This window comes from Podarcis pityusensis, assembly GCF_964106645.2.
Source record: "Podarcis pityusensis genome assembly, chromosome: 10".
Classification (NCBI taxonomy): Eukaryota; Metazoa; Chordata; class Lepidosauria; order Squamata; family Lacertidae; genus Podarcis; species Podarcis pityusensis.
Window position 1 is genome coordinate 22,860,821 of NC_138035.1, and position 15,724 is coordinate 22,876,544.

Sequence of the window (15,724 nt, forward strand, 5' to 3'; positions counted from 1 at the left end):
AAGGCTCCAGGAACAAATTCCTTCAAAACAAAGTTCTTAGATACTTTCCCCTTCAATCTTCTCAATTGCGCAATTTCACACAATGCAAAGGCCACACAAACTACCTTGACTTTGTCCCCAGAGTTGTATTTGCTTGCAAGAGCTAGTTTTCAGCTTTTACTCAATATATAGACATCCATTTTGAATAATCCCACAGCTACACTGGCGTGAGAAGACATACTCCATTTGAAAATAAGACAGTATTTTAAAAAGAAAAATAGTAAGGGAGAGAAAGAAAGACTCTGAGGAGACTCAGGAATAAGGGCATTATTATATTAACCCTGAAATTCTATGTACACTGCTTTGAGAATTAGCCCCACTGAACTCACTGGGAGTTTTTCCAAGGAAATGTGAATAGTCTGTGGCTGCACACAGGTCTCATATTAATCAGGAATAAGCATTTAGTCCACAGCTGTCCTCGCAGAAGGGGTTAAGTCAGTACATACAGAAACTAGGCAGAGAAAAGCCCCACATAATAATCCCTTTACACTGATCTCCAGAAGGAAGGCCCTATGCCACAGCCAGATGCAAAGGCACCCAGCCAGCTAGCAAACATTTTCTGACATAGCCCATTCTGACTGGAAAAACTGGCCCTTAATAATGCCCTCACATAATTTATAAGTGCTCCAACCCACTGCCATTAAAAACTAACAATTAAAAGCACAGCATCACCTGTGTTCAAAATGACCCCATACCATTTCCTGCTCTCTCCTTCCTGCTTAACCTACTGAATTGCAGGTCTGGCCTTACAGTGCATGCTGGGATTGAGGTTTTGCAAAATGCCACTTAAGAGCAGTTCCCTTCCCTATATAGCTTCCTGTTTTTCATCATGGTCCATCCTGCAAGGACTTGCATCCATGCAGCTCCCTCAGCACTGGAAAGTGCTTGCCCAAGAGAAGTACGGGTGAGCAGTGAGGTAGCCAGGTTTGCTGGCGATACAAAATTGTTCAGAGTGGCTAAAACAGAAAGAAGGTGGCAAAGAGGTCCAAAAGGACATCTCCAAATGGACATGATTTCACAGATACGCTCATGGGGTCTAAACTTACCAGGAATGAGACCTTGGGGGTCACAGTAGACAGCTCACTGAAGATGTTGACACAGTGTGTGGCAGCAGTGGGGCGGGGGGTGGTGGCAAATTCCATACAATGGTACCTCAGGCTACATACGCTTCAGGTTACAGACTCCACTAACCCAGAAATAGTACCTCGGGTTAAGAACTTTGCTTCAGGGTGAAGAAATCGTGCTCCAGCGGCAGCAGGAGGCCCCATTAGCTAAAGTGGTGCTTCAGGTTAAGAACAGTTTCAGGTTAAGAACGGACCTCTGAAACGAATTAAGTACTTAACCCAATGTAGGGATCATTAGGAAATGAAAATAAAACACAGAGCAGTTATTGAAATCTGCGGTGTAACTGCACTTGGGAGCAGTAGCGTGTACACTTCTGGCCGCCTTGCCTCAAGAAGGATATTGTAGAGTTGGTATGGAGAAAGTGGTTGGGGAAATGTTGTTCTCCACAACTCGGGGCCATCCACTGCAGTTGAAATGTTGGAAGATTCAGGACAGGCAAAAGAAAGGACTTTTGCACATAGTTAAAACCATGGAATTCATTCCCAAAAGAGGCAGTGTCAGCCACCAACTTGCAAGGCTTTAAAATAAAATTAGGTACTTTCGAGAAGGGTAAGGGTATCAGTGGCAGGTATGCTTTGGCATGATCCCTCTTTGCTGGTCTATCATTAGTGTCTGCATGTTTTGGATTTTCTGGCTGATTGGCTCTGAAGCTAATTGTTATGATTTGTTAGTATTTGTATTATTGTTATGTATTGCGTTTGTGTTCTGGATGGTAAACCTCTTTGGAAAAATAGGCAGGATATGCATTCATATATATAACCTAGCTTGCAGTCCAAACCAACATATTGGCAGGTCCAGAGGGAAGTCCTACTGAACTTGGTGGAAAATAATTGTGCGTAAACTGGAGTGCCAGAAAAGAAGTCCCATTTCTGATTGGACAACCCCAGAGATTGTGCCTTTAGGATGTAATCCTGTGCAGAGTATCTTGCAACCAAATCTTATGCGTATTTACTCATAGGTGGCACTTTGACCGACAGACTTTTTCTTTCGGATATGTGTGGTTGCACTCCTAACCCCGCTTACCACAGAGTAAGCCCCATTCAAAAGGCCAGCACTTACACCCAGCAACACGGTTAGAGCAATAGAGTTGGGCGCAAATCCTCATAGCATGGAACTCAGATTCACAGGGTTGTTGTGGAGATAGATGTATATCCCCACCTTACGCTGCTTGCCAGGAAAAGGTGGGAAACAAAGAATCCCCAAACTCAGAAGCAAATTTCACTCATTTTAAGGGCGCGTGCGTCCCTGTTAAGCCTTTTTAAAAAGGAAAAAGGCTACAAGCATGTCTTTAAGCAGTTTAATGGGGTGGGGGATCTATACGTAGCGCAAAACGGATCGGGCTGTTAGGCTCTCAGGTGCAGCGCTGCGCGTGTTTACTCGGGACTTTTCCTTCCCACCGAACAAGCGTCCAGAGGCCAGTGCGCCACCTCCCCAGTTTGCGCGCGGCCGCCAGCGCGCACACGGGCTTGCAGCCGGCCGGTTCCCTGCGCACCAAGAGGATCGCGGGCAGAGGCAGGCGGGCGTCCCTCCTCCGAGCTGGGCGTCAGCTGCCCGCAGCCCGCGCAAGGCCCCGTCTGGCCGGCCGGGCCGGGAAGCGAGGGGGCCGGGCGTCGTCGGAGCGCGCCAAGCGCCGCCCCTCGGCTCCGCCAAGCGCCGCAGCTGGCTGGCTGGTTGGTTGGCTGGGCCATGGTGGAGCAAGCCGACGACGCGCCGCTGCTCTTCTGGGCCGAGGGCCCGGCCGTCTCCCTCCCGGAGCCCGGCGAGCCCGGCGGCTGGGGGGGCTCCTGTTCTGGCGTCAAGGGGGAGGCAGCCGCCGGCGGTGGCGACGGCCCCGGCGGGCGCCTCCAGGAGCGGGAAGGAGCCGAGCAGGTGGAGGAGGACCAGATCTTGGCCGTGTTCGTGGTCACCTTCGATCCCCGCACTGGTAAGGGCTGCTTGCAGCGGAATCGCTTAGGGATGCCCTCGCCGGATCTCCCTTTCCCCCCGTGGAGGGGGAAGGGACTCGGATTCGCACCCAGTCCCCCCCCCCCCCGCAGCCTGGGTTGCGCGTGGTGGTGGGTGCCTTTACAGCAGCAAGACCTCAACAGGAGCTTGTGTGTGTGTGGTTTCTCCCCCTTTGGGTTGCTTTCTGGCAGAACCGAGTTCCTCTGACCATGCACAAAGGGCGCTCCCCTCGCCCTCCTTTAAGCTGCAGTTGCACGTCGGCATACACCTTCCCAGGAAGGAAACCAACCGGTAGGTTGGCATTAGAGATGTGTCACCTTTTTTCCTACTACCTTGTGATGCCCAGAGAGATTCCTAAGATATCAGCCATGAATTCTTGGGCAGGGAAGGTGACTTGCACCTGTTTGCTTTTCCACCAGGCTTTTCCTAATGGAAAACTTAATAGTGTCTCCACCCTCTGTGAGTCATGGATGCCCTTTGTGGCAGCCACCTCAGTGGTTGAAATATACTCAGAGTCGCAAAGTGATTTCATGCTCTTTATTCAGCTCATAGTGGTGAGGAGGAATGAATAAATGTCCCCTCACAGTATCTGCTTTATATACATTATTTACACAATGGGCTGCACATGATTGGCTAATTCTGGAATTCTACTGTAAGCCAATCAGGTTGTGGATTCACTTCTATCTGGAGCAGGATTGGGTGGTTCCTGCCAACCAATCATACTGCTGCATTGTTCTAGGACCAATCAGACTGCTGCATTCTGAATCCTATTGTTCTAGGACCAATCAGACTGCTGCCTTTTGGATCCTATTGTTCTAGGACCAATCAGACTGCTACAGTTTGGATCCTATTCAACTCAGTACATAACACCCCTCCCCTCTAAGTTCCAGTCCTGCCCGGGAGGTCGCATTCATAGTCCTCAAGGTATGCCGGCGGCCTACGTGTGCGTTGTGGCCTGGGGTGTTCCCTGGTCCGGGCTCCGGGTTCTGGCTCGTGTTCCAAGGATGCTGGCTGTGATGCGGCTGTTTGGTCTGGTGCAACCGGCTCGCTCAGTCGTGGTTCTGGTTCCGGTGTCCTTTCGGCCTCACGGGTCCTCTCTGTATTTACTGATTCTGCCTCTCCTGCTGGCCCCTCCTGCTCTATGGGCCTCACTGCCCCGCTGTTCCCTTGGGACTCCTCTGACCTGTCCTCCTCCTGGTTTTCTCCCGGGAATCGTCGCCGTATCTGGTCGCAGTGGCGGCGCCAGCATTGCCCCCCATCCGTTAGCACCTCGTACGACACGGGGCCAGTGACCCTGGTGATTGTGGCGGGTACCCATGCTGGGCCTGCCCCAAAATTCTTTGCGTACACTGGGTCCTGGGCCTCGAAGGTCCGGGGGTTCCTGCCTTCCCCCACCACTACCTCATCCTGAGCTCTATCGGGGTGAAGGCGGTCCAATCTGATTGCAAGGCGCCGACCCATTAGTAGTTCAGCGGGGCTCCGGCCAGTCGTTGAGCTGGGGGTGCTGTGCTGTGCTAGAAGGAATGTGGCAAGGCGGTACTCCCAGTCCCCTTGCGTCATGCGGCGAAGGGTGTCCTTGGTGGTCCGCACCATGCGTTCTGCTTGGCCATTGGTGGCAGGGTGGAACGGCGCCGAACGGATGTGGCGGATGGCGTTCTGCGCTGTGAAGGTTTGGAATTCTCCTGACGTAAATGCAGTCCCGTTGTCTGAGACGAGAGTGTCAGGGAGCCCGTGGGTTGCAAACAGCCTGCGTAGTACCCGGATGGCTGCGGACGTGGAAGTGGACGGTACCAGTGCGACTTCCAGCCATTTGGTGTAGGAGTCCACCACTATGAAGAATGTTTTCCCCTGAAAGGGGCCAGCGAAATCCACATGCAGGCGTGACCATGGTGCTCGGGCGGACTCCCAGGACTGGACTGGGGCCCTTGGGGGATCTGGGCGGGATTCTTGGCAGGCCTGGCAGTGTTTGACCCAGGCCTCTATCTCTCCATCGATCCCCGGCCACCACACATAACTCCTGGCAAGGGCCTTCATTCTTACTACCCCTGGATGTGTCTCGTGTAGGGCTGTGAGGACCCTTTTGCAGAGGGGCTGGGGAACAACGACTCTGCTTCCCCATAACAGGCACCCCTTGTGGGCCGACAGTTCATGTTTGCGGGTTGTGTAGCCGGCGAATTCTGGCCCGGGGCTGCTGCTGGGCCATCCCCTCCACACCCAGTCCAGGACCCGGGAGATGACCCTATCTTTCTTGGAATGGTGTGCAACTTCTTGTGCCTGAATGGGGCGGTCGGGAAGCAGCTCCAGGCTCATAACCTCTTGTGCAGGTGCTGGGTCAGGGCCTGTTTCCGGTAGTGGTAGCCTGCTGAGGGCGTCCGCATGGCCCATCGCCTTCCCAGGTTGGTGAATCAGTGCATACTGGTAGCTGGCAAGGAAAATTGACCACCTGAGGACGCGAGGAGACAGCACTTGGGGGGTCTGCTTTTCGGGGGCAAACAAGCCAAGCAACGGCTTGTGGTCAGTCACCACGGTGAAGGGCCGCCCGTACAAGAAATCATGGAATTTTTTTACTCCCTTTACGATTGCCAGACCCTCCTTGTCGATTTGCGAGTAGTTCCGCTCGGTTGTGTTGAGTGTCTGGGAAAAGTACGCCACCGGTACCTCTCTTCCATCCGGGAGTTGGTGCCCCAGGACAGCTCCAATGCCATAGGGTGAGGCGTCGCATGCTAGCACCACCGGCAGCCTCTCGTCGAAGTGTGCCAAGACCGAGTTTGAGACAAGCAAGTCCTTGACTGCCTGGAATGCGGCCTCCTGGCGCTGGCCCCACACCCAAGGGGCCCGCTTGTCCAGGAGTCTGTGTAGGGGCTCCGCTACCGCCGCCTTGTGGGGAAGGAAGGAATGGTAAAAGTTCAATAGTCCCAAGAAGGCCTGAAGTTCAGTCTTGCTCTTGGGCGCTGGGGCATCACAAATGGCCCGTACCTTGTCCCCAGTCGGGTGGACCCCTTCTGCGTCCACCATAAATCCCAGAAAGTCCACCTGAGGCACTCCTAGTAGACATTTTTCCCGCTTCACCTTGAGACCCGCCGTCTGGAAACGGTGCAGAACGGTGCGGAGGCGGTCCTCAAACTCCTCTGGTGTGGGGCCGGCAATCAACACATCATCGAAGAAGGGGGTGACGCCAGGAATCCCTTTAAGGAGAGAGTCCATTATATTCTGGAATATGCCTGGTGCCACGCTGACACCGAATTGCAGCCGCTTTACCCTGAACGCTCCTCTGTGCGTCACAATCGTCTGTGCCTCTGCTGTGGCCTCATCTACTGGCAGCTGTTGATATGCTTGGGCCAAGTCCAGCTTGCCAAAAATTTTCGACCCAGCCAGGGTGGCAAGGACATGGCTGACCACTGGCACTGGGTATGCGTGGGCCGTGAGGGCCTTGTTTATGGTACATTTGTAGTCTGCGCAGATGCGGACCGAACCATTAGGCTTGACGGGTGTGACGATTGGGGTTTCCCAGGGAGCATTAGGCACCGGCTCCAGCACTCCTTGCTCTACGAGTCGGTCCAATTCCTCGTCTATACGGGGTTTCAAGGCGAACGGGACCCGGCGGGCCTTGAGCCTGACCGGTCGTACTGCGGGGTCAAGCTGTAGCGCAATGGGGGGGCCCGTATACTGTCCCAATTTCCCATCGAAAACCCCTGGAAATTCCTTGCATATGGCGTCCACGTCCACTTGTAAGCTAGTGTGGTTCACCCCGGTGACAGCTAGCCCCAGTGGTCCAAACCATGCCAATCCCAGTAAGCTAATGTAGGGGCCCTTGACCACAAGCAAGTCCAGTTGCCGCGTCCGCCCTCGGTATTGCACCCTGAAGGTCCCCACCCCCATTGTGGGGACCTTACGTTTCTGGAAGTCCCGGAGGGTGAATGGGGCCGGCCTGAGTTTGGGACCCCCAGTGGGACACAGTTTCCTTAAGGTCCTTGCCGAGATTATGGATAGAGTTGAACCCGTGTCAAGCTCCATGCGGCATGGGGCCCCCTCTATCTGTACCTCTACATAAATTTTCTCTACGTTGGGGTGGGGCAACTGGTATACCTGGAAGTCCGTGAGCTCCGTCGAGTTGCCTTGGTGCGTTGGGCCCCGGGACCTGGGGCTCTTGGATTGGTCATCTGATGCCTGGTGTCGGGTGGGCCGAGCCCGACACACCCGGGCGATGTGTCCCGATTTTCTGCACTGCCTGCACTCTGCGTTGCGGAAACGGCAGGTCCTCCTCTCGTGACTCTCCCCGCAGCTTGCGCAGTTCCCTCCTTCTCGTCGAGGCAGCTGTGGTCTGTGCGCTGCTTGAGTGCGCTGCTGTACTCGGTGCACCTCCTCCCTGTCGGATCCTGAGTCGTCGGTGAGGTCTTCATGGTGGACCCTCGGTTGGGATGGCAGGCTCGGCCGTGCCTCTTGGGTCGACCTCTCGGCAGCTTCTGTTGCCAGGGCCTCCTCCAGAGCGACCTGGAACGTTAGGTCCTTCTTAGCGTAGAGGCGCCGTTGCAGCTTCTCATCCTTCAGGCCACCGACGAGGCGGTCACGAAGCATGTTCTCCAGCTCTGAGAAGTTGCAGAACCGGGCGGCTTGGCGGAGAGAGGTCACAAACCCAGTTATGGTTTCCCCAGGGGCTTGCCGCTTTGCGTAGAAGGCATTTCGACGAGCCACCACTGAGGGCTGCGGCGAAAAGTGCCCCTTCAGCTGTTCCATTATTGTTTTGTATGGAACAGTAGCGACGTCTTCAGGCGCAAGGAGAGCCCGGGCGATTTCAAACGTCTCCTCTCCGCAGACGCTGAAGAATATCGCCCTCTTCTTGGCGTCTTCTTCGTCGGTGACCCCTTTGGCTTCTAGGAGGAAGGTGAAACGGGAGGCGTACGCTTCCCAGTCTCCAGATGCTGGGTTGAATGGCGAGAAGCTGCTGTTGGCTGCCATTCTGAGTTCCTTGTGCCCCGGAGCTGAAGCCTGGATACACGGTGCGAGGCAGCGGTGCGGCAGTTGGCGGTGCTGCGGTGCTGTGTGTGGCAGTCAGCTCAGCGGGATCCCATCCTCGTCGCCAGTGAAATATACTCAGAGTCGCAAAGTGATTTCATGCTCTTTATTCAGCTCATAGTGGTGAGGAGGAATGAATAAATGTCCCCTCACAGTATCTGCTTTATATACATTATTTACACAATGGGCTGCACATGATTGGCTAATTCTGGAATTCTACTGTAAGCCAATCAGGTTGTGGATTCACTTCTATCTGGAGCAGGATTGGGTGGTTCCTGCCAACCAATCATACTGCTGCATTGTTCTAGGACCAATCAGACTGCTGCATTCTGAATCCTATTGTTCTAGGACCAATCAGACTGCTGCCTTTTGGATCCTATTGTTCTAGGACCAATCAGACTGCTACAGTTTGGATCCTATTCAACTCAGTACATAACAGTGGTAGTTGATGATGCCCGTTGAGGGTGAAAGGTCTGATTGGTTGTAAGCAGACAAGGCAGGCAGGTGGGGCCTGGCTGAGGGCAAACTGAGGCTTGTGGGACAGTGCCATATTTGCCCCAATTGCATAGCATCCCCCTTCCACACAGGTATCCCTCGGAAGACATCTCCAGACGATGGAAGAAGATAGAGTCATACGTTGTCTACCCACTGCATTCAGAGAGGCCCTGTTAGAAGCAGTAGGGCCTACACCATTGACCCTTGACCTCTCAAAGTGCAACTTCAGGGTACCACTCCAGGGACTTCTCCCAAAGCATTTGGATGCCTGGTGTGAAAAATACACATGGCCCCCCCTTCCCCACTGGTGCATCCGTGAACATGGGGCATGATTCTCTGGGACATATTCCAGTGGAAGTGTCATTGAATTGCACAAGTGCACAGTTGTGCTTGTTCTGGTGGAGCTGTCCCAAGAGGACTTCCTAGTACCCTTAGATGCCCAGGTTGGTCTGTCCGTCTCTGCTGCTCTTAATGGCAGACATGAAGGGATTTCTCTCTCTCCATCTCCCGTAATACTTGAGTATGGGATTACCCAATTACATTGATGGGTGTTGATTGTGGATGGACAGAAAGAGTGTACCGCTTTTCACTACGTATCTTAACTTGCAACCAGGGTAGCCAGATATTGGTGGACTACAACTCCCATCATCCACAGCCATTGGCCATGCTGCTTGGGACTGATGGGATTTGTAGTCCAGCATCATCCGGAAGCACTGCAGTGCCTTACACAATGCGCTGCCGCAGAATGTATCAATGGGCTGTGGGCTTGTTTAGGTAGCTTTTGGGGAGGATCAAACAAATTCACGGAGGAAGGCGGGTCTTACCAGCCATTACGGCTAAACGGAGCCATACTGTTCTGAGGCAATATGCCACAGACTACCAGTTTCTGGAGACCAAATAACAAGGGAGGGCTGTTGCCTTCAAGCCCTGCTTGTGGGCTTCCCAAAGGTGTCTTATTGGCCACTCTGGGAAGCGGAATGATGGACTAGATGGGCCTTGGGTCAGACCCCATTGCATTCTCACCTGCAAAGTTGAAGATATGTTTTCTGTTATGTTCTGTATGAATGTTACCAATTAGGAGTAGTTGGAAGGATGTTCCTCTTAAGCAGATATAGTATGAAACCTGTTAGAGGTCACCAGTGTGCTTGCAAAGCCCTTCCCTGTAACCAGAAGGGTCCTTTCCCTTCCACTGAAATGGGTGAATTCTGTTGTTGCCCATTGGAAAGGTTGTGGGGTGCCAGCAATAGTTTATCCGGTTTGCAAATGGCGTCAGAAAGCTCCCAAATGCTATTGATCCTGGACGTCCTGCTCTTTAACTCCAACTATACAAGGATTGTTTGTGGTTACTTGGCTGGTAGGGAGAAAAATACTCTGCACATACTTAAAGGCATTGCAGCATATTCCTGGAGTTACCTTTGCTTTTGAACATTAACAGGAAGAATTAAGCCCAGCCTTGCTTTTATAAGGATAAGCAAAACTGAGTACCATTTTCACTGTGAAGTTTCTGCAGCGTGAATCTTTTTGGAGTGGCTCAATATTTCCTCATTTCTTGTGTTGTGTCCTTTACCTACATCCTGTTGCATGAATATGTGACAGGTTTTCAACAGTTTAAACAAGTTATTTGGAAATATATGCAAATTGTGTGGGTTTTGTTTTTTAAAATTGTTTCCTGCTTTTTCACTGGAGGTTACTGAAGGCAACTAACAACAATAATGCAATGAAATATATTAAAAATAGATAATAGCTGTGAAATACACCATTAAAAAACAAGACAGGTAAAAAAAATCAGTCATTTAAAAAAACTAGTATATTCACAACCCAGCTTGTAGGCCAAAAGCCTGTTTAAGTAAAAAAACAAAACGTTTTGTCTAAATAAAAAAGATAACATCATAGCTGCTGCAAGATAGGGTGACAGCTGCCAGCTTGTCTTTAAAAGAGGATTAGATAAAACTCATGGGGGATAAGTCTATCAGTGTCTACCAGCCAGGTTGGTCATGTTATGGGAGGCAGTATGAATACCAGTTTCTGGAAACCTCAGGTGGGGAGACTGCAATTGCACTCGGCTTCTGCTTGCAAGAATCCTAGGGGCATCTGCCAGGTGAAAACTGTGATAAGCTTTTGGCCCTCTCTAACATGGCGACGGGGTGAGCTCCCGTTGCTCGGTCCCTGCTCCTGCCAACCTAGCAGTTCGAAAGCACATCAAAGTGCAAGTAGATAAATAGGTACCACTCCAGCGGGAAGGTAAACGGCATTTCCGTGCGCTGCTCTGGTTCGCCAGAAGTGGCTTAGTCATGCTGGCCACATGACCCGGAAGCTGTACACTGGCTCCCTCGGCCAGTAAAGTGAGATGAGTGCCGCAACCCCAGAGTCGGCCACGACTGGACCTTATGGTTAGGGGTCCCTTTACCTTTAACATGGCTCTTATGCTCTTATTTAGCCTTTTTAGGCCTTCCTAAAATGACCAGGGTATCCTACAATTCTGCTTGTATGGAATAATGTCCTATTGAACATGAGCGAAAATGCTAAAGAATTGGGCAGTGTGGCAGCTGATTCTTTATGCAGGCTAACCTGTAGCATTGACCGATGCCACGCTTGCCTTCAACAAGTTCGTTCAAGTAGCTTATATCTTATTTGGTCCTAATTCAGGTATTGATGGCTCACATCTCTGCCCACGCTCAGCCAAGGCAGTTTACATGCATGCATCCAGTTCTGTCTTAGCCACTTGAGTTGGCCTTGCTTGAGAGACTGTGGAGTGGCTTCTTGCTTTTGTGAAGCTCAATAATTAATGCTTCGCTTGAAGAGCACTTACCGTATTTTTCGGACCATAGGACGCACTTTTTCCCCTCCAAAAATGAAGGGGAAATGTGTGTGCGTCCTATGGAGCGAATGCAGACTCCTCGGCTTCAGCGATAGCAATGCGAAGCCTCCAAAGCCTGCGCTCCAGAGGCTTCGCGTTGCTTCCGCTGAAGCCAGGAGAGTCTGCTCTTTGAGGCTGGCGGTGGGGGAAAGCAGCGCTTCCCCCATCGCCAGCCCCAGAGGATGGGGGGCAGCGAGAAGGCGCGCGACGCCTTGCCGCTACCCTCCAACCCGGCTTCGAGGCTGGCGGTGGGGAAAGCAGCGCTTCCCCCATCGCCAGCCCCAGAGGATGGGGGGCAGCGGGAAGGCGCGCGACGCCTTGCCGCTGCCCTCCAACCCGGCTTCGAGGCTGGCGGTGGGGAAAGCAGCGCTTCCCCCATCGCCAGCCCCAGAGGATGGGGGGCAGCGGGAAGGCGCGCGACGCCTTGCCGCTACCCTCCAACCCGGCTTCGAGGCTGGCGGTGGGGAAAGCAGCGCTTCCCCCATCGCCAGCCCCAGAGGATGGGGGGCAGCGGGAAGGCGCGCGACGCCTTGCCGCTACCCTCCAACCCGGCTTCGAGGCTGGCGGTGGGGAAAGCAGCGCTTCCCCCATCGCCAGCCCCAGAGGATGGGGGGCAGCGGGAAGGCGCGCGACGCCCTCCCGCTACTCTCCAACCCTCCTTTGGGCTTTTGGGGGAGATGGCTGAATTCCCCCACCTCCCGCAAAAGCCCGCAAAAGCCTCGTGCTCTTTAAAGGGGCTCCGCGGCTTCTGCTGGCTTTTCTACGAGGGGGGGAATTCCCCCACCTCCTAGAAAAGCCTGCAGGAGCCGCGCACCCTTTAAAGAGCGCGCCGCTCTTGGGGGCTTTTCCCCGAGGAGGGAGAAGGGACTGACTGGCCGTTTCAGTCCCTTCTCCCTCCTGGTCGAAAAGCCCGCAGGAGTCGCGCGGGGCTCCTGTGGGCTTTTGCGGGAGGTGGGGGAATTCCGCCACCTCCCGCAAAAGCAGGGAGAAGGTCTTGGAGTAGCGGACAGGCTGCGTGCAGCCTGTCCGCTGCTCCCAGAGCTGCGGGGGGGAAATCATATTTTTTTCCTTGATTTCCCCCCCTGAAAACTAGGTGCGTCCTATGGGCCGGTGCGTCCTATAGTCCGAAAAATACGGTAACTTCAAGGGTTCTTTAAATGCCTTGCAAATTCCCGAGCCATGTGGTGCAAAATCTGCTGGGTTGATTATGAAACCTGTAATGAAAAGGTCGTGGATAGGTATGCAATGGCGTGTTAGATCGTCCTCCGGATGTTGCTTCTGGTGGTGTCTGCATGGCTGCTGTGTTTGGGGCGGATTGAGGAAAGAAGTACTTGCAAAAGGAGCATGGTGGTCTCTAATCCTCCCATTTGGTGAGGCTGCCTTTTCTCTCCCTCTGTGTTGGAAGTGCTTGGAGGGTGACTTCAGACTTCATATGTGTTCGGTGTTATGAATCTGTGCGTATAATTCATTAAGAGATTTCTATACCTTTACCAAAAATGATCACTGATTGCAAAGATAATATTGGAAAAACACAATGCTTAATAAACAGAAACATTGAAGCAGTTACTGTAAATTACATAATTAACAATATCATAACAATGACTTAATCCACCACCCTCTAAAAGTCCAGCAAAAAAACTGGGTTTTTACCCGACACCTAAGGTTGGGACAAAGTGTACTTCATTGGGGAGATTGTTCTATAGGTTTAGGGCCACCACCAAAAGGGCTCTTCCTTTTCTAAGGAAGCAGACATAATTGCGCTATTATCAGAGTCTACATATTTTGGCTTGGCCTTCTAGACAGTCATAGCTGGTGGTTGCCACTGACCCCTTCCCCTCTCTGTTCTGGGAAATGGAGTGATGTGTCAGTTATGGTCACATTGTCCTTAGCTAGGGACAACATCTGGGATCCTTGGGCATCTTGGCACGGCCTGTGCTTGATATCTGCCCCAGGCTCCTGCCCCCCAGCACTTCTTATTTTCCCCCTCCCCAGTTTGGTCCTCCCAAGCAGTGCATGGTAGGTGAATCTAGCCACCATTTTAATTTCCCACAACGTGTTTGGGGAAGGCTTGCAGCTCAGTGACAGAACGCCTGTCTTGCATCCTGAAGGCCCTAGGCTCAGTTACTGGCATCTCCAGGTAGGGCTGGGAATATGTCCTGTCTGAAACCTTGGAGAGCTGCTGCTAGTCAGTGTAGGCAGCACTGAGCTATTTGAACCATTGGTCTGATCTCAGTACAATCGTACCTTGGATGTTGAATGCCTTTTAAGTTGAATGTTTTGGCTCCCGAATGCCGCAAACCCGGAAGTGAGTGTTCCGGTTTGCAAACCTTCTTTGGAACCCGAACGTCTGTTTTCGGAAGCCACACTTTGGTTTCCGAATGTTTTGGAAGTCGAATGGACTTCCGGAACAGATTCTGTTTGACTTCCGAGGTACCACTGTATAAGGCATCTTCCCATGTCACTGTATTCTCCTGCAACTTTGCCCACATCGTTTTGTCCCCTCTGTTGCCTTCCCTGAGTTTTGGCTGCAAGTCTGTCCCTTGGATGTCTTCGAAGAAATGGTGGAGTCATTTGTTGGTCATTTATGAATGTAGACAGGCTCGCTGACAGTACCAGCCTCAACCAGGCTACAGTGAGAAGTGGGGTTTTTTGTTTTTGTTTTTAGTATCCATGGGTTAAGCACTAGTGAAAAATTCAAATTACAGTTTTTGGATTTATGTCTACTTGCACAAACAGTCGAGCAGCAGTGCTGTCCAAATATGCAAATACAAATGCATTTAAAAGTACAAGGAAGTTATAGCAAGATGTCATTTCTAGATATTAAAAAATAAAATGATTAATGACGAAATGGTAGCTTAAATATCACACAGGCTAGGATAGCAGTTTTAAATAGAAACACCATGCATTGTTTTCTCACATCCCCTCATGTGACAAAGTTCTTTTGCCTCTTCTTCTGTGGAAGGAAGCGAATGACAACATCAACAGACTCTCTCTCCGCCTCCCCTTTCGCCTTACCAGTTACGTTCTTTGCGAATGTTGAGGAATGGGAGGAAGTAAAGTCTGGATTGCCTTGCTGCTATTTCCCTGACCACAAATTTGCAATTCTAATCTTGGGGCTGTACAAGTTCTGCTTTTGGGCTCAATTGAAAGTCTTCCTGATGTCAGAATTAGTCACTTTGTGGAGGACTTTCCTTATCCCCTGCAAACATGCATTATCAGTTGACATCAGCGGCTACTATTCACGATGACTGTGGCCACATTTGCAGCGAACATTTCCCGGAGTGGTTTGGCACTCAGTCCTTCTTTGCAGAGAACTCTGAGAACTCTGCAGCTCTGTCAGGGGGATAGGGGTCCCCTAGCAATTCTCAGCACCCGTCACAAACTGCAGCTCCTAGGATTATTCGAGGAAAGCCATGGCTGCTTAAAGCGTGTAACTGTACAGTATGAACGTATCAGAGGCAGCACAAATACCAGTTACAGGTGAACTGCAGTAGGAGGGTACTATTGTGCTCCTCTCCAAGATCTAGACCTCTTCCCTTAGGGTAGAACTTGCAGTGATACCCAAATCCCCGCTGTTTAAACTACCTTGTTTAGTTGTGGGAAGCGTTTTTCTTTTCCCATAGTGTCAGTGCGTCCGTAGCTCTTATGAGTATGGTATGGAGTGCACTTGTGCCAGGGTTGTGGGCAGGGTGGATAAAAATCAATGATTAATAATAATAATAATAATTGGATTCTTTTTATTTAAATCAGATTTTTTTGATTTAAATCAGATTTTTAAAATAAAATGCTTTGGAAGGAAAAATCTTTCTAAAGATAGTTTTCTATTTAAGTTACATTATAGTCCAAACTCTATTCATCAGGAAATAAGGATTTGTTTTAAGTTTTTCATGTGTGCTAAAACTCCATCTAAGCTTTTTTAAAACAAACAAACAAACAAAAACATGGATACATATGCTATAATGTTATTGCTTTAGTTAAATAAATGGTTTAACTGAACTAAAATTGTTAGTTAAATTGTTTAAATTGTTATTAAGGAAATGATTATTTTCTCCTTCCAATAAAGTACAGCAGAAAAGTTGTCCAAATATAAACAGTTCACTTGTTAAACCTCAAGACAATTTCGTAATTATCTCTCTATGTATTTCTAATAGTATAACCAAATCAGTCATTTTTTATATAACTGCATTAGTCCAAAAACGAAACCTTCCTCTGGTTGTAAATATTAAGATTATACCAGCAAGAATGAGTCTT

General features: G+C 50.8%; 2 protein-coding genes across 10 annotated transcripts in view; one reads left to right on the forward strand and one right to left on the reverse strand.

Moving 5' to 3' along the window:
* WEE2 (WEE2 oocyte meiosis inhibiting kinase) overlaps positions 1-15,724 on the reverse strand; it is a gene marked incomplete at its 5' end in the record, with an annotated part of 40,296 nt that overhangs the window by 22,374 nt on the left and 2,198 nt on the right. The window contains 2 exons of one of the 9 annotated variants that reach the window (XM_081024030.1): positions 1,086-1,122; positions 2,562-2,690. The exons of 1 other annotated variant lie outside the window; for it this stretch is intronic. Coding sequence is in view for 2 of the 8 variants with exons in the window: in XM_081024027.1 (XP_080880153.1) it covers positions 2,657-2,852 (196 nt within the window). Of the gene's footprint in view, positions 1-368; positions 620-711; positions 1,042-1,085; positions 1,354-2,223; positions 2,319-2,541; positions 2,853-15,724 lie in introns of those variants that run through there. 7 more of the 9 variants (XM_081024027.1, XM_081024032.1, XM_081024033.1 and 4 more) reach the window with 7 other exon arrangements.
* Positions 2,851-15,724, forward strand: part of DENND11 (DENN domain containing 11) — a gene marked incomplete at its 5' end in the record, with an annotated part of 29,278 nt that continues 16,404 nt past the window's right edge. Inside the window, one exon of the mRNA XM_081024058.1 lies at positions 2,851-3,088. Within this exon, the coding sequence (XP_080880184.1) occupies positions 2,851-3,088 (238 nt within the window). The remainder of the gene's footprint in view (positions 3,089-15,724) is intronic.